The sequence below is a fragment of the Chiloscyllium punctatum genome, chromosome 49 (genome assembly GCF_047496795.1).
Source record: "Chiloscyllium punctatum isolate Juve2018m chromosome 49, sChiPun1.3, whole genome shotgun sequence".
NCBI lineage: Eukaryota > Metazoa > Chordata > Chondrichthyes > Orectolobiformes > Hemiscylliidae > Chiloscyllium > Chiloscyllium punctatum.
The window spans coordinates 16,362,852-16,382,426 of NC_092787.1; the positions used below are offsets into that span (position 1 = coordinate 16,362,852).

The 19,575-nt window shown below is 38.0% G+C and overlaps 1 protein-coding gene across 1 annotated transcript in view; it reads left to right on the top strand.

The window, feature by feature from the left end:
* Nucleotides 1–19,575, top strand: part of ddx31 (DEAD (Asp-Glu-Ala-Asp) box polypeptide 31) — an 87,444-nt gene that overhangs the window by 56,435 nt on the left and 11,434 nt on the right. Inside the window, exons 18-19 of the mRNA XM_072566254.1 lie at nt 3,864–3,972; nt 8,918–9,101. Coding sequence (XP_072422355.1) covers nt 3,864–3,972; nt 8,918–9,101 — 293 coding nt within the window. The remainder of the gene's footprint in view (nt 1–3,863; nt 3,973–8,917; nt 9,102–19,575) is intronic.

Below are 19,575 nucleotides of genomic sequence, written 5' to 3' on the forward strand. Positions count from 1 at the left end.
ACAGAGTGGTGTATTTGTGGAAAACTCTCCAAACAAAAGCAATTAGTTGTATTGTAATTTAGTTCGCATTTTAGAGAGAAAAATGACAAAAAGAATAAATGGGGTTGTAGTTAAATGTGGGATTGAAAATTTTAAGGATTACAAAAAAGTAATGATCCAGCATTTCTTGTCCAGTGTTTGTTCCTGCATGGCTGGACTGGTTCTGAAAAGCAACAGCCCACAGTTAAATAATAAAGTTTGTGAATTTAGCATCATGTTCTTGAGATTTAATTTCAAATTTCACCAAAGTTGCACTCCCAGCAGGTAGACTTTGAGGATATACAGATCAGATATTTGATCAAAATACTATTATCTATTTATCAAATATTTTTGCAGTCCTGTTTTTGCTTAAGTAATGAATTTGCCCTCAAGTCTGTCAAGTCCAGAATGAGGCAGTCTATCCCTGCATTATAAAAGAAGCATCAATTTGGCCTAATGGTCTTTCTGAGCTCTGTTTTTTTTGGGGGTATTCAATGTGTTTACTCAGTTGGTGATGCAGGTTGCTTAATGCATAAGTGGAATTAATATTCAACAATATATATTCATTGGAACACTTATAGCTGACTAGCTCCAATAGCTTTAAGATAATATTGAGTTGCATTTTGTAGGGTTTTTTTCTACTAACAGCATGCTGTATTGCTCTTGGGATTAAATTCTATTAATTGCAAAGGAAGATTCTTGATTTATTTCAAGAAAAACAATCCATATTAGAAGGTAATTTTAGTACCATGATTAAGATCAGCTGAGGTAATGTTGAGTAGTTTTGTTTATTCCATTCTGATAATTCGATGTAATGTTCTGGTCATTTAAAAAAGCAAGACTTGATCTTTACTTATAAAGCACAATTTTTTGAATTCCTATCATATCCTTAAAATGTGTTGAATTATAGCTTACACCCTCTTTGTTGTAAAGTTAAGACCAGTACTATTTTAATTACTCAAGTTTTTCTGAGAAATTAAGCTTCAGACTTTAATTTGTGGGCTGCTGTCACTTGCCTCCCCAGAATTTAATGTGCACTGCTGGAGTTCAGTAGCTAGAGCAGCTGGGCTGGGCCTGCTACATTAAGCAAGTATCAACTGATTCTCTTTGTAATTGAATGTTGTATTGATTGATGAAATGACAAATTGAGTATTTAGATACATTAAGCCATCAAAATTGGACTGCTGTACTTCCTGGTTAAGTGCATTATGATAAAATAGCGCCCTACTATTGAAAGTAAAACATTTCAATACTCCAGTTACTGAAATTTTATCTATAAAGAACACTCACGAATGTTCAAATTAATTGCATTTATGTAATTAATAATTGTTTTAATGAATTATAATTAATTGGGCACTTAAAGATTCTGTGCACGCATTTAAACCTATACGCAAAGCTTTATTCACTGGTCCCTGGTGTATGTTGTTCATTTGGCTGGAAATTAAAATAAAGGTTACCTTTTTCACCCTTTGGAAACTCAATGTCAAAATTCAGCTTTGTACTGATTGCACTATATCTACATCACCCTGAGGTTGAAATGGTCCAACATTATTTTTCCTCATGTGGAAAATACAAATTGCCATATTAGCACTGTGCAGTTCAAAAGTTTGTGTGTTTCTTCTTTACAGTGTATGACACTTAAGAGTATAGTTTAACAGCCCTGTATGTACTTTTTTTTTCCTGTTTGTGCTCCAATAAATGGAGTGAGCATTACTTCTATTAGTACTGTTGTTGAATACTTGAACTAAACAATGAAAGTTAATTTAAAAGTCCTGCTTCCATTTCAACAGCTGAAGTTGTTGAAATAGAGGACAATATGGTTGTGTTGTTTTGCTAACGTTGCTATGACATAGAGTCCTGGATTGTGGCTATGATCTTCCTTGTGCATTTGGCTCCAATTGCTATTGCACTGTTGGGAAAAGACAAGGCTGTTCCCCATGGTATGTGAAATAACAGAGAGCATATTATCAATGGAATTTTCACGTCACCTGTAAATCTCTTTGCGACCCATTTCTTTGTCAAAAACAGAAGAGGTGAGAAATATGAAGGATCAGATATAATACATAAATGTAACCTCATTTTGCTTATCGTGCAGATAATGTCTTTCTTGCGGTTTTGTCTCCTTTATCAGGGTTTAAAGTTTGAAAGGTGCTCGGTAGCCTTGAATTATTTTGGGGTTTTTGTCTTGATTTGGCAAAATTAGCAATTGTACAGTGCGTCTCTGCCAGTTGTATTTTCACCTTAACTAACTTCCATACATAATCACAATCCAGGAGGTCTCACTCGATCAAGCAAGTGGCAAGCGTTTTTTTTCCTCCTCTACTACAATAGAATTGAATGCCAGTGAAATTCACTATTGCCTTGAGTGAAATCAGCTAACAGCACAGATGCAAGATCAGACCTTCAACTTTCTGATCTGCTGGACTGAATACTGTTTGTTTAAAACCACACTAGGCGGCGCCTATAACCACAAAGCTATCAAAGCTGTTGCATATCTTTTCTAACTTATCCTGATATGTGGTCTGGTATGGTCAGTTACCCTGTCATTTTGATTATTTTAAGGTTTTATGTCAAAAATGCGTACAGATTAACTTTCCATGGGCATTCCTTAAGTGAAGGATTGTAGAGAAAGTGCAAAGCATATGCATCTGATATTTATTCTCTCTAATTACAGTATTAATAGGATCATGTGAAATGTCATTGGCTGACTGTTTTGAAGTGGGGAAAAGTGTTATAACTAAGCAATAATAGATGTTTTGTAAGTCGTAGTGTATATGCGATTATCAAAGTACTGTGTAGCACCTCATGCTAAAGGTGATTTGTTTTCTTCAGAGTCATTAAAATTAGAACAGTTTTTGTTACTAACCAATCTTCAACTGTGTGTGAAGGGCTTAAATCCAATTCTGTATCCCAGACAAATATCACTTGCAAGTCTCTGATTAGACCCAATTTCTGCTGCAATCCCCAGTAAGCTCTTAGCTCTTGATGGACGCCACCTTCAATATAAAAGTGGTTATTAGAAATCTAAGACTTTTCCGCCAGTCAACCCCCTTGATCTATTCAAAGGCGTGTAACATGTTGTATACAATATCCAGCTCTGGGATCAGCAGCCGAATCTGTGTTTGCTCAGTGCTCAGAAGGATTTCCACTCTTATTTGGTACTGGCTGCTGAGTTCAATCTCTTGCCAGCAACTGTTACACTTTCTCATTAATTTTAAACAGTAAAAAGGGAAGAAAACACATACCTTCCATTATTAAAATTTTTTATTCCTTTAATAACATGATGCTAAGTCCTCAGGGAAAGGTCAATCATCCTTTAAAAAGTAATTTGACATTCATATTAAAAGCTGAGAAATTGCAAGAGACACTAGGTAGGAGTTGTTGCAGTCCACAAATAACACCAAGCTGTCTTATTCAGTGTGATCTTTAGCTACATTATATTATTTCTTTTTCAGTAATATTGAAAGGATTAACCTCCGTGCCCCTTTGTGATTATACTGTCATTTTCTTGTTATTGAATCTGCTATAAACCCGTCCATTATTTCTCTCTGAAACACTCCTTGTTTAGTTAACCCTTCAAGAACAACAGTGCTGTTTGTCAATTAGAATTCAAGTCTAATACCACCTATGATTACTAATTTAATTTTTAAAGTGCTCAGGGGACACTGACTAAAGAAACATTGTTTGATTTGGTGTATCTCTATCTGCATTTACTTTAGGAATAAGAATTTGTAATTGTAGCAGATTTTGCCTTGCATGTAGGATAACCCAGATGCATTCTGTAAGCTTCAAAAATAATTGAAGTTGAATAGTTAAACAACAGTTTTATTTTCATATATATACAGTTGGAAGCCACTATCTTGCAAGAACTAAGAGAATCAGCAACAACCTTGCAAAAAGAGTATGAGAACTATGTCCATTCAACTGAAGAAACCCTTCTGCAAGCCAAGAAAGGTTAGTTGTCATCAATTCTTTAATTTCTAACACTGAAACCATTGGTGTTTGTTCATTAGCAAGTGTGAATTAGAGCTGGTTGTAGCTGGAGATATTTCTTCAGTTCATAACTAATGAAAAAGCTTGTGCTTAACATTTTTAGTATGCAGTAAAGACATGGAATAGAACAATTTAATATTCAAACTTCTTACGAAGTACAAAACTGAAAAAAGAATGATGGTTACAGTAACAAGTTCACAAGTCCCAAGTAATTCATTGATTATTTAAAGTGAATGAGTCAAGTTCCTGAAACAGAACTAAGTTATTCCATAACAGTCACTGTTTGCACATGCCTTGCCAAAATTTTTGCAAGACATGTTTTATTAGTACTGAGCAAACTGTTTGATTTGTTGCAATTGCAAGTAGTTCAGAACCAATTACTCAATGGGCAGCATTCATCGATGCAGCCAAATTGCCTCATATTTACAATCATCCTGTTGGTTATAATCTGATCAAAATTAGGCAATCGTGTTATTAATATTTATCCCGTCTACATTTATTGGTAAGGCAAACTATTTTATATCTCTTTCTAAATGTACTGGCTATAGAAAATCTACAGTGTCAAGTTTTTGGCCAAGATTTATTTTACTTTACTGTCCCTACCAGAACAATATATGACTCACTCCAGCATTGTTTCAAAGCAGTATCTCCTGAATTGAAGCAGGCAAATATTTTTGAAATAATATATTTATTCTTAATTTTTGAAAGCCTTGTTTACATGACTTCCTGCGGTTACCTCGTAACTCTGGATAAATTTCAGGTAATCTGAAATGGAGAAGACGAGAAAATAAGATGGCACAGAAAGTTTACTGATAGATTATCCTGAAATCACATGAACAGAAATGTTGTACCATTTGATGCAATACATGTTCAGCTAAATTGACATTTACAAATTATACACAAGCATGGAATGTTATATTTGTATTTGAGTTATATATAATGTATGTCGTGGACAGTTTAGTATTCCTTTAGTTAGGGCTCGTTACTAAACGATACTTTAAACGTTAAGGCCAGGAAGTGTTCTGGTTGTTTTATTTTTAAATATTGTAGACACAATTAGTGTCTTCTAACATACTGAGAAAGCAGTTATCTTGCTGGTAGTAATCCTTGCTAGTTGAATTTTTCCCTTCCCAGTTTTCTTTCATACTTTGCCCAGAATTCCTTCTGCCATGACTATCCTCAATTGCACAGAGCAGGACTGAGATCTAAGACCTGCCTGGTCTGAATGGTTCAGTTCTGCACTAAGCAATACTTACACTGACTTTGCTATTGTGGGAGTCTTTATTTTAAGATGAAATAAAGGCAGCCTTGCTGCAAAGCGAGGAAGTATTGAAATCAAAATAAATTTGATGTGCCCTCTGCTTGTGTGTAAATTCTGACTGGGAAAGTGTTTCATTTCCCACTCTAACCATCCCTGATCTAAAAGAGTTCATGTGCGCGATATAAAAAAAAGTGAATGAATTATTTAAGTGCTTAGAAGGCATTGCAGCTTTAACTCGGATGGTATTGATCTGAAATAAGCGCACTTTTCCTTGTAAACAGAGCTTTAAAATATTCCCTCGGTCCTGTCAGCCACAAATCCATAAGATGACACAATTTATTACTGTTCATAAACACTGATGTGCCCCAGCTCTCTCTCAATTCTAGTTAAACTTTGTGTAAACAGGTTTTCATTTGAAGTTCTTCACAGCAGAAAATGTTTTGACAGCAGTCCATTGTCACTATAGTTTTTCAAATGTATTTTTCTAAATCTAATATTATAAGCCTGATTTTAAACTAGCTGTTTCAGGATTAATTTGTATTCTATCTTACTGTATTTTTGCTTAATCATCAACTCATTTCCTTTCAGAAGATTCTGTTTCCTGTGTCTTAATACTTCTGTTGTATTAGAATTGATTTCCCATTTTATATGCATCTATTCGCATACTCACAGCTTAACTGTGGGTTGGCACAGTGGCTCAATGGTTAGCACTGCGCAAGGGACCCAGGATTGAACCCATCCTTGGGTGACTGTCTGTGTGGAGTTTGCACATTCTCCCTGTGTCTGTGTGAGTTTCCTCCAGGTGCTTTGGTTTCCTCCCACAGTCCAAAGATGTGCAAATCAGGTGAATTGGCCTTGTTAAATTGCCTATTGTGTTCAGGGACGTGTAGGTTAGGTGCGTTAGTTAAGGGAAACGTAGAGTACTATGGTGGGGGAATGGTTCTGGGTGGGTTACTCTTCAGAGGGTCGGTGTGGACTTGTTGGGCCAAATGGCCTGTTTCCACACTGTCGAGGATTCTATTCTATAACTGTAATATGAAGTTGTTAGAATTCTTCCAATTAGAAGGAGCCCATTGTCAACCATTTAAAGCCCCACCCCTTCAATAGTTATCCCATTAAGTCCCAAATATATTGTATAACAGATAGCATTTTGCTTCTAATGAAAGTGATGTAATTTTCTGTGCAATTGACCACTCTAATCACTCTCTCAGGTAATAATTTGTGCATCCAGTACTGGAGAAGTTAGAGGCAGAGAAAGCACATCTTTCTACTCTGGCCCAACATTGGTACAGCAAATATTTTACTAACATATGGGACTAGGAGTGTGCCTGTTGATCAAGAGGTTCACATAATCAATGTAAAGAAAAACACACTAACTAATGCAGGGAGTATACCCATCACTGTTATACTTTATTTATGGCATAAATCACTTAAATAATAATACAACTTTGCCTTAAATAAAACTTGTTGGCAGAGGCTTTACTCACTTGCACCCTCAGCTGACTACTTGGACATCATGGAGACCACAATAATACAGTAAACTTCTGGTATTTCAGATGTATAATTTTGGCCTGTTTATCAACTGTGCTGGTGAAAACAACATTTTGTTGTGTAAACTCCAGTATCAGTACATCATTCTTGTTGTGTTAGTATAGATTCATATTAAGCATTCATATGACTTGACTGAATAAGAATATTGAATTCTGGATAGGCTTGTGCTTCCATCCCCTATAGATATTGACTATCTCTTTAAACATTTTACAGAATCCAGGAAAGAAGACTGATCCAATCACTATAATGCAGTTCAATCCCAGGTCCCAAAATTGAAAAATTTGGGAATGAATTAGATAATTCTGAAAATGGGCATGGGAATAGTGATTTGACATTTATCATTTGATGTAATATAAGTGCACACAGTCTTCATGCTGCCTGGCCATTTATGTGATTTCTGTGTGAAACAAGAGCTTGCAGCACTTAATTGGTTGTATTACTTAAATTGCTTTAAACTAAACCTGCCCTTAAAGGGAGAGTACTTTGTGACTAAACCAGGCCCAGGTAGTTTTTATTTTGTGAGCCAATTCTCTGCTTGAAGGCAAGTCTAGCCCACAGCACTATGACCTCCACTGGGGCAGTTCAAGGGGGCAGACCCTGAATCTACTCATACTGGAACAGGGATCAAAATCTGTGCTGTTCATCCCAATCCAGTCCACATTTGCAACTCAGCACTGAGCTAACCAGCCCCCATAAAAAATCCCAGTTATTGTAGCAATGTGCATGTTGTGATCCTGAACCGATACAAGCTAAAGACTTTTTCCAGTCCCACGGCTGACCAGGAATTCTTTTCTGCACTTGCTACCTATCATTGATGGAAAGATTTATAAGTTGATATTCAACTTGTTTGCCTGTCCTAGGGAACCTGGTACAAGACTTGAAACTGGAGCTTCTGAGACGTGACCACTGCATCACTGCATCCTTATTGTTTCTGATATCTATTAATCTAAAATCTAAGAAATTTCTACCTTGTGAAAGCCATGTGCCAAAAACTAAGGGAGGAGTTCAGCACTGATAACTGTTAAAGTACTTGCATTGTTGGGTGCAATGTGAGTAGATTGTGAATCCTTCCTATTGATGTTTTACTGCATGTGATTCCAAAAGGGGACAGTGGAATTTGGAAGTAACTTTTTTTACTTTCTGTTAAAGAGAAATGTCCTATCTACATTTTGTTTGTGTTTTTTTTTGGCTTTTAAATATCTATTTCTCTGTTTTGTAAGTTATCTTGTAGAACTATTCACCAATCTAACCAGTATATAGTTTATCTCTTTTGGTGTTGCTGACAGTCTAGGCCAAGTAAAAACTTTGGGCAAAGCAGGCATGAAGAGCAGGGAATGCCAATAGAATTCAACCTTTTGTTTTAAAGTAATAAAATCTACCTTCATGTTGCTATTTTGTTTTCTGTGCCCACATTTTTAATTCTGCCAGCAATGATCTTCAGATTTTAAATATAATGGTCAGATTTTGCGATCAGTAGTATACTAAATCAACTAGCCATTCGTTGCATTCACAGTTGTTCACTGACTTTCTGTGGAGCTGGAGCTTGCTGTGTTTTGAGAGAAATTTTTGATGCTACCACTCTGTAGGAAATCAGTGTGAATAAGTTTATGACCTGCTCCCTGAATAATCTAATATCATTGGTATATTGAGTGACGTGATTATATCAAATATCATTACTAATTATTAACTTGGCTTGATATCATTCATTCAGTTTGAGAACACTAAGTTTTTAATAAGGTATTATGTTTGACATTCATGACACGTCAGTAGCAGACCATGTTACCTGAAACTCACTCAAAGGAGTGCTTCAAAAATTCTTCAGTCATAATTTTACTTCATATTTTTCATACATTACAATTTGGAATATAATTTCAGATCCCTTGGGATTACTGTGTGCAACTGTGCAGGAATTTAAATCATTATCAAATTCACATACCACTTTTCTATTATAAATTGAGGTGTTGAATAATAGCAGTGAACCCTTCCAGGCTCTATTTAAAACACATAGTGATACATTTCCATGTTTTGATGTATAATTGCTACCACAATATGGTAGTAACATGGAATACTAATCACATTTTAAATATTTTCTAGCATTGCAGTCATTCATTCGAGCTTATGCCACGTATCCAGCAAACCTAAAGTGTTTCTTCCATGTGAAGACTCTTCACCTTGGACACACTGCCAAGAGTTTTGGGCTTCGAGATGCTCCACAGAACCTCAGTAGCACAATAATGGCCAATCATTCCAAGAAGATTTTTAGACCAGGAGTAAAGAGGTAAGAACTTGACTTTATCTCAGTGTACATTTATCAGGGGTTGCTATTGCTAACCTGGTGCTTGGTCACCATTTTCCATATTATAATCAAGCCATTCCTGCTCTAAGATTGTGTTTTGACACTTGCAAGTATGATCTTATAGAGAGATAGAGATGTGGAAGGTTACTTTTCAGACCAGAGGCCTGTGACCAGCGGTATGCCACAAGGATCGGTGCTGGGTCCACTGCTTTCGTGCATTATATAAATGCTTTGGAAACTAACTTAAGAGGTATAGTTAGTAAGTTTGTGGATGACACCAACGTTGGAGATGTAGGGGACAGCGAAGGAGGTTATCTTATAGTACAAGGAGATCTTGATTAGGTGAGCCAATGGGCTGAGGAGTGGCAGATGGAGTTTAATTTAAATAAATTTGAGGTGCTGCATTTTGGAAAGGCAAATCAAGGCAGGACTTAGACACTTAATAAAGGTCCTGTGGAATGTTGTTGAGCAAAGAGACGTTGGAGTGCAGGTTCATAGTTCCTTGAAAGTGGAGTTGAAGGTAGATAGGATCATGAAGGCAGTATTTGGTATGCTTTCCTTGATTGGTCAGAGCACTGAGTATAGGAGTTGGGAGGTCGTGTTGTGGCTGTACAGGACATTGATTAGGCCACTTTTGGAATATTGTGTGTAATTCTGGTCTCCCTCCTATAGGAATGAGTTGTGAAACTTGAAGGACTTCAGACAAGGTTGCCAGGGTTGGAGGGTTTGAGCTAGAGGGAGAGGCTGAATAGGGTGGAGTTATTTTCCCTGGACTTTTGGAGGCTATGGGGTGACTTTATAGAGATTTATAAAATGATGCGGGGCATGGATAGTGTAAATAGACAAGGATAGGGAAGTCCAAAACTAGAGAGCTGGCAGAGAAAGTGGTGGAGACTGGTACAATTACTATAATTAAAAGGCATTTGGATGGGTACTTGAATAAGAAGGGGTTAGAGGGATATGGACCAACTGCTGGCAAATGGGACTAGATTAATTTAGGATATCTGGTTGGCATGGACAAGATGGAGTAAACTCCATCTGCCACTCCTCAGCCCATTGACTCACCTGATCAAGATCTCCTTGTACTCTAAGGTAACCTTCCACCCTCTGTCTTCTACCTTTGAGTCAGTTCTGTATCCAAATGGCTTGTTCTCCCTGTATTTCATGTGATCAAACCTTGCTAACCAGTCTACCATGAGGAACCTTATTTTGTTGAATAGTCTTAAGCCAAATGGGTACGTTTAGGCTAAAATACTTGGTTTATGCACAAGATTATGCCAGGATCTACTAGCTACACTGTTGTACTAATGCTGTGCTCTGCATGCATTGGGATTTCCAGAGTATACCCTACAGGTCCATTCTGTACTCATTTTCTAACAAATTGCTTCTACTTTTTAAAAAATGTAAAATGTATATTATTTGGGTGTTAATTGTATTCAGCTGGTGGGTATTTATTAGAATCTTAAACAAGCTAATAAATAGAAGCAAAAGGATCTTGTGGCAAAGTATAGTTTACCTACCTTTGGTCTTAAGGTCTGTTTCAAGTCCCATCTGCCATGGAATCATGTCACAATATGTCTGAAAAGTTTGATTAAAATTAATTTAGAAATTGGAGAAGGAGAAAGAAGCTGAAAGAGTTGATGATTGGAACTACACATAAGGCAGCATGTGGCTCTAAATAAAATAAAACAAAAGTCACTAACAGGCTCCTTGTGACAAACCATATCTATTGAATGGCAGACTTTGAATGACCATAGCTACAGTGGTCCTTGATAAACAATTTCAAACCAAGGCCTGTGTGTGGGCACCCACCATCTGTGGGTCTCCTTATAAACCTTTCATGCTCCTGGGGAGAGACACAGACAATGCTGTACACCAGTGGTCCACAATCTTTTCAGTAACACGGCACACTTCAATGCGACAGATAATTCTGTTGCACACCTATTTTTTTTTTCAGCTGAAATGATTGCTCATATACATTATGTTTATTTGCTTTTACTGTGATTACAGTGTTCATAGAGAGGCTTACAACACCATGCACGCATCAAGCTTAAAGAATATCAAATGTGTTGATGTTGCAAATTTTGGTTACATTGGTTTCCATTACCAAATTTCGTGATACATTCTGACAGTTCTCAGAATACCAGTGTGAGGCTGAAAACGACTACTGTACATTTACCAAGGAATGTTCCACTACAGACTGAGTTTTAGACTAGTCACCTAAAATTTTGCAAATGAGACTTGACTTAAGGGACTGGCATTCACTAAATAATAATAATAATATAAACTGGTGAATGTGTAAAGACTAGACTCCAGAGTTAATTCTTTCACCACTTGCTGCCTGAGTTCTAACAGTGAACACTGAACTAAATATGCAGTAATTGCCTTAATTTTCCAAAATAACTAATTATGATTTATCAGTGTCAAGAACCAGGTAAAAGTGGTTGGCATATTATTCTTCCACCTCTGGGTTATTTAGGTTCAGGTTCAGTCTAGACATACATTATCAAAATTATTTTTTCCTCTCAGTTCTCTGAAATATTATTCTTATTGGGCATGGCTCCACATCGGAAAAGCTGTCCACATTTTGGCACAGGTTGGCACGAGATTGGCATTTGCTCAGGAACCACAAGCACTCCATTCATACTAGTGCAGTGGGGGCATTTTACAATGGCTAAGATTAAATCCAGGAATAGATGGAGCTTTATTTTGTATCTGTCCAGATCATCAGTGATTAGTGTTTATTTCCTCACAACAAGCATTCCTTACCTAGAAAAACAAAACCAAGAAAAATAACTGACCCACAAGTCACAACTGCATTGGTATTCCAGTGTATTTTCGGAAAGGTAAACTGCAGTATTCTGTTCAAAATGCCATTTGTAATGTATTTGTATGGGAACAGGATGGAAATAAACTTTTGCTGTTGTTTCTCGATTGCGTTTTTTACAATTAATGGTGTAAACGCCATTGATTTCAATAATGGTGCCATTACTATGTGTCGATGCTTAAAACCAGAAGGCTATTCATTGCCCAAGAACAATCTGTCTGCTATAAACTGAAACTGTTAATCCTTATACAGGTAGTTGGAGTGAGCTACAGAAACAATTAGTGTGTTACCAAATGATAAGTAGCAAGATACGGTAGATAAACTGCATTGTTTTTAACATACAACAATATTTGACACTATTTCCTGAAAGCAAAATAAATTATAGCCTATTTCTCAGAATATGTTAATATACTGTTAGTCAATAAATTGCATTTGAATGTGATGCTGTTATACTGATAGTTAGTGCACAACAGTATCCCACAAATAGCAAATTACATCGTCTTGATTGATGAAGAAACATAAGCTGGGAACTAGGAGAATCCCTTTTTTCCTCAAGTACAGTCATTTTTCCTTCATCTGAATATTTAATGTTCTGTGTGAAAGATGGCACTCCCAAAAATGCAGCATCAATCCTCAATATTACATTGAAATGTCATTGAAATTATAGTTATTTTAATCAGCCGGTTTAGGCATGATTTGACCTAATGTGCAGGGCAGCTGGAGCTTGAACCAGGACTTTCTGGGCCCAGAAGTAGGAACACTATCACTGTGCCACAAATGCTTCCCCCCCCCCCCCCCCCACCCCCACCCCCCACCTCCATCTGAGATTACAAGGTGAAGTCTTGGAGAGGATTTTTAACTCTCCGCTTTCTATCTAAGGGGAGAGAGCTATCCCTGAGCCAAGCTCGCACAACTATCAAAGCATTTTTTAAATTCTGAAAAAATTTCTTTTTTTTTGCTCAGGACTTTATCTAGGTCTTGAATCAATGTAATATAGAATTTTGCTTCACTGCCAAATTGTGGAAATACAATTGAGCTAAGTGAATTCAAGAACTTAAGAGAGCTAGCAACAAAAATATATCTCCAAGGAGTATATCACACCTCAGATCAAAGAAGATCTTTCACACTGGGCAAGGACTTCTGAAGAAAGCCCAAGCTGTTTCTGAACAGGCTGGTGATGAATACTAATTATTTCTATTACCTGAGGAGGGGTGAGAAGAGAAGAGTACCTTCCTCTCTGACTGATAATCTGTTCATTGGCTCAAGTCTGAAACAAAGGCTTACTGGAAAATATGACAACTGCTTCCGCCTCCACGGTGGATACAACAATATTAGACATGTGGCCACCAATCATATTTCCATTTGAAAATCCATATACATTCTATCCTTTTTAATAAAACTTAATGTTTTATTAATCAATTGTACATGGGTTAGCAAGACATAATTCATTTTACTACTTTATAGTCATACATTCTCTATCCTTGTCAAGGAAGCTGAAAGGTAAAGTTGATTGGAGCATCTAAATTTCTTAAGAGTTTTAAGCAAAGAAACTTGGTTGTTACAACACTGCCATTGGTAGGAAGGTATAATTACAGCGTGCCATTTTACACAGACAGTCTCAATTGCAGCAGTGAAAACGACAATTTGGAAATAAGTTAGCAAATTGACTATAACATCACAATCAGAAGGAAGAATTTGTGAACCAGAAATGTACACTGTGTGATTTTTAGTATGTTTTGCATAGATTTTCTGCAACTGATGTATTGACATTGTTCACTTCCGAAAGCTAAATAGATAGCACAATGGTGAATAATTTTCATTTAATAATTTGCTTCTTTCATCTGTCTCATTTTAATGCTACTGGGTTTTGGGCAACAGATTGAAGTGTGGGAGAAGAGTGAAGGATGTTCAGTTCTCTATAGAATGAGTGCACTTTTTCCCTCTGTGTGTACCACTGTGAATGCTGACTTATTGTTTTTGTTGTAGTTATATAAAAGTGACTTTAAAAGTCAATCTATCCAAGCATCTTAGCATTTTTTTTTGCAGTAGAACAAATGTGTGAGAAAGGCAAACCTTAATCGTGTTTCTATGAATGAACAACAGACAATTTAGACACACAAGGGCAGTGTGTGAAAACATCCAGATCTGAGGAACTTAATGTATTGTAAAAGGGCTGCTAAGGTGGCTCCAGCTAACCCTGCAGTTGATTATTCAGGGTTGTATATTATGTAAGCACAGGCAGCCGAGATTGATTGTTTGTTTGTTTATTTTAGAATAGTAGCAGCTTTCCTTTACATCAGACAAAATTCTGAAATTAAATGAACAATTTAAATTCTGAGTGACCAGTTCCTACCCTGCATACCCTCCATATAGCTGCATTGCTCCTGATGCTCAAGAATGGGAACCTATCAATCTATTAATGCCTGTCATCTCCAAACTTTAACTTGTAGCTGCTCAGAAAAAGACAATATTAGCCAATTTCTTGGTAGCCACTGTCTCAACAAAGGTCGAACAGCAATAATTCTGCTTGCAATTTGCCCCAAATATTACTGCACTATAAATAAAGCTTGTCACAATGAGACAAAACTGAACTGTATAAGGAGGGTAAATGACCTTGGGTAAACATACAATGAGTATTGCATGCACTATTAAATCGACAACTTTATATGTATTGTAAAAGCATTGGTCAAGAATGCATTATAGTAGACGTTTAGAACTAGGTCTTCTAAGGAAGGTTGTTGTTTGGATTCAGGAGGAATGTAACTGCCGAGCGCCTGTAGAGCAGGAGTATTCACTCCTTCAGCATTGTTTTCAAAAATAGTGTTCTAGAAAATAGTCAGAGCCTATGAAGGTTGCATTATTGCAAAAGTAAAATACTGCAAATGCTGGAAATCTGAAGTATGAACAAAGTATGCTAAAAATACTCAGCAGCATCTTGTTCTAATCCCTGATGAGACTGTAAATTCTGTTAGTCTGGCTGTGAGCCAGCCACTTTTTAAAAACAGACAAAATTAACAATCCAGATACTTAACACAAGATTCCACAGTTTTGTATAAACAAAAATAAGCTTTGTTACCAAATTAGTGGTTATACAATCCACGTCATATATACAACTTATACTGTAACGTCCAGGATCAACTTAAGTTAACTATGGGTAACTGACAAACGGTGATTGAACAGAGCACATCAAATAGCAAGTGCAGTCAAGACAAATCCTACTAAGTAGCATCTTAGTAATCACTCCCAGACATTAGTGAACCTCTGGGACAACAAATCCAATTTTTTTCACTTTCAACAGCGTAGCTTCGGAGCCCCCATCGTAGACTGCCTGGATAAGTGCTCATGTCTTGGCAGTTCACTCCTTTCCTACAACTACAGTTCCTGGATTCTTGAGACTGCATTCTAGCACCTATTCGTGGGTACATTGAAACATTTTTTTTTTGCAAACAGTTAGCTAGTGCTCTTCACTAAGCTAGTGCTGTTCCTGGATTTCGCTGAGCTCCAATATTTCTCAGCTGCACCAAGCAAATACTGCTTGTGGGCTTACTTCACTCTGTCTTAGTTACAGTGAATTATTAATGGCTCACTGGTTTCTTCCAAACCTGTAGGAGGTTTTCTTGAGACTTAGCCACTACACCTGGCTGCACCCACTGACTCCCAAGATTTCCTTGAGCCCTAACTGCTCAGAGCCTTCTTTAAAGGATAGAGCCTCCTCGCCCTGTAGTTACTCCCTAACATTTCATCCAATCCATGTGAGTGAAGTACCTTTTTATGATTGTCTTGAATTCTGTGATTTCCCTTTGTGTGCTCCACAACCTTACAGGTGCACTTCTGGCAATCTGGATGGCTGAACCCTTTAAATTTTTCCTATCCAATCAAAATAGCTGCTTTGCAAACGTCATTGAGATTTCTGTGAAGTCCTGTCATGTGCATCAGTGTCAGTGGTTTAGCATCCATTTTCAGTCTTTTCTGAAGTATCTCCAAGTGTTTCTATTGTAGATACACAGGAACACGACCACATGCAAGTTCCTCTTTATAGCTCACTGTCCTGACTTGGAAACATTATTGTAATTCCTTCACAGTCAAAATTCTGGAACTCTGCCTAACAGTATTGGGGTCAACCTACACCAGATAGACTGCAGTGATTCGAAAAAAATTCCCCATCACCATGGGGGCAGTTAGGAATGAACAATAAATACTGGCTTTGCCAGTGAACTGTACAACCCATAAATTAATTTTATAAAGTACACAAATCCTTTTGCCAGTTCAATTCTTCAGCAACTTTCTCATGGTAGAAAGTATTTCTCTATCCTAATTTCTGTAAATTTAGAACTAAACAAAAGAATCTTGGTTAAATCAACGTCCTTCCTCATCCAAATTACTAGATCCTTTTCACCCTGTAAACTAGCTTCTCTTTATCCAGTTCATACCATCTGACTTCATTCTCTCTTTGAATATTGTTTGTCTCTTCTTTTCCCTCCCTTCCCAACACCTCTTTCTGGGTTCAAACTTTCATATTTTTTCTTCAATTTCAAGTTTTCTCAGTTTTTTTTTTCCTTTTCTATTTCGAGCAGTTTTATCTCCAGCAGCCAAAACAAGCTGTGTTCCACAAGATAGGCTGTTCTTCCAAACCCAGATACTGTGAAACAGACCTCAGCTTTATCTGCTTTCTTAGCCCCTGCTTAGAATTCTAACTCCAACTTCTCTGCTGACAATATTAGCCTGTAACCTTTGTTAATTCTTGCAAGTCCCTTAGGGATAAATCCGCTGTCCAGAAAAGTTATAGTAACATATAAAGCCATTTTGATTTTTAATATACATTGTAAAATTCACTATAACAATTATAAAAGGCTTAATCTCAGCAATTACGAAAGCCCCTATTTTTTGTAGTTTTCTGATCCCACAGACCCCCAAAATATGCTATTTATATTGATGATGTTCGAGCTCATCTCTTGATGAGATCACCAAATTTCTGTTAGGGTCTAGTGACTTTTAATTAAGAGCTGATTATATTCAAAATCCCACGTATTTACTAATAAATTAAAGCCACAAGATTCCATAGTTTTGAACAAACACTTGTATTCACTACAATGTATGATATATACTCAACTTGCAATCTTAATATCCAGAATCAACATGAGATAAAACTGGGTTACTGGTAAACTGCGATCAAACACCCCACCGAGTATATTAAATGACAAATGTGGTCAAGACAGATGCCACAGATTACTCAGCAACCTCCCTCTGAACGTTAGTGACATTATGGGTCACTAAATCTTATTAAAATTTTACAAGGATTCCAATTCTTCACTTTTGGAAAACATAGCTTCAAAACTAGCAGAGTTCACCAACAATTGCTCACATCCTGGTCACTAATTTGTCTTTATTGGCTGTCCTGGACCCAACTTTCTTGTTTTTCCTTCAGTTCCAGTTCTGTGGTCACTTCAAATGCTCCACCCTCTGCCCCTCCTGATAACCCCAATGACTGCGATATTTGAATGTTTAAATAATGCCACTAAATGTGCAGAGCACAGGGCTTATCAGGAAATGGAACCCTTGCCAAAGCTTAAATCCAAGTTAGTTTGAGATTCATAACAATCTGGAGAGAATCTCGTTATTCAGTCAGAAGGTCAGCAATCTGAGTGCAAGAATCATTGCTGTTACTCTACTGCAGTACAGAGGGATTGCTGCACTGCCAAAGATAGCATCTTTTGAATGAGATATTAAATCGAGGCCATATCTCTCTTGGGTAGACATATTATTTTCATCTCAGACACCTCCCTCCCCTTCCTGGACCCCTCTGTCTCCATCTCTGGCAACCTCATCTGCCTATCACCTTCTCAACACAGACATCACAAATCTACAGACCCCCACAGCTACCTGGACTACACCTCATTCCACTCTGCTTCCGGTAAAAACGCTATCCCTTACTCCCAATTACTCTGCCTCCACCATATCTGCTGCCATGAGGAGCAATTCCACTCCAGGACATCCCAGATAGCCTCATATTTCAAGTACCGCAATTTCCCCACCCACGTGATCAACAATGCCATCCAGTGCATCTCCTCTACTTCCTGCACCTCTGCCCTTGAACCCCACCTCTCCAACCGCAACAAGGATAGAAACCTCCTAGTCCTTACCGTCCACCTCACCAATCCCCAGATACAGCACATTATCTTCTGCCATTTCTGCCACCTACAATCACACCCCACCTCCAGAGATATATTTCCCTACCCACCCGTATCAGCACTCCACTGAGACCATTCCCTCTGCAACTCCATCATTAGGTCCACGCCCCCAACAACCAACCCTCAACTCCTGTCACCTTCCCTTGCTGCTGCAAGAGGTGTCAAACCTGCACCCACACCTCCCCCCTCACCTCTGTCCAAGGCTCCAAAGGATCCCTCCACATCCAGCAGAGATTTTCCTGCACAACCAAACACCTCATCTACTGTGTCAGTTGCTCTCGATGTGGTCTCCTCTACATTGGGGAGACAGGACACCAACTCTCAGAATGTTTCAGGGAAGATCTGTGGGACACACGCACAAAACAACCCCACTGTCCTGTGGACAACCACCCCAGCTCCCCCTCCCGCTCCGCCAAGGACATGTAAGTCCTGGGCCACCACCACTGTGAAATCCAAGCCCCCCACCCCCACCGACTCTGAAGGAAAAACAACTCATCTTCCGCCTTGGGACCCTCCAACCACATTGCAACAACATTGATTTCACAAGTTTCCTCATCTCCCCAACCTCCATCTCATCCTAGATCCAACCATCCAATTCGGCAATGCCCTCTTGAACTGTCCTACCTGTCCATCTTCCTTCCCACCTATCTGCTCACCCTCCCCTCCGATGTATCACTATCACCCCCCACCTGCATCTGCCTATCACCTTCCCAAATACCTTCTCCCCCAGCCTCACTCCCACCCTCCTATTTATCTCTCAGCCCATTTCACCCCTTAACGCATTCCTGATGAAGGGCTTATGCTCCTCGAATGCTGGCTGACCTGCTGTGCCTTTCCAGTGCTATACTTTTCAACTCGATCTCCAGCATCTGCAGTCCTCACTTTCTCCTGGACATGTAATTTCCATGGTACTTTCTCAGAGAAGAGTAGAGGAGTCATTGGCACTGTCATAGTCAATATGTATTCTTCAGTCAGCAACACAAAAACAGTTTAATAGCCATTGTCATCCTGCTGTTTGTGGGGGCTTACTGTTTGCAAACTATAGCTGCCACATTCACTACATTAAAGTGGCAACTATAGCTAACAATAAAAATTCAACTGATTATACTGACTAGCCCTTCTGAGGGTGTATGGGTGGCAACTTCTTGAAAACCATAAATGGGTAATTTTGGAGCTTGGTTTGCTTCAAAAGCATCAAGTCTTTCACCTCCAGCGTAGGATGGTTAACCTTTTCTGTTGTCCTAGAAGAAAAATAGTAAAATACTGGGGACTGGATGAATTTGATTTTGTAAATAGAAAAAGAATGCCATTTCCTTGCTGTGTCACTGAATCTACACATTACAAACTTTGGAAATACTTACTTCAGTACTGTATCTGTCTTTTTAGTTGAACTGAACATCATCTATAATAATATTTTGTAAATCAAACTTTCTGCCTGCTT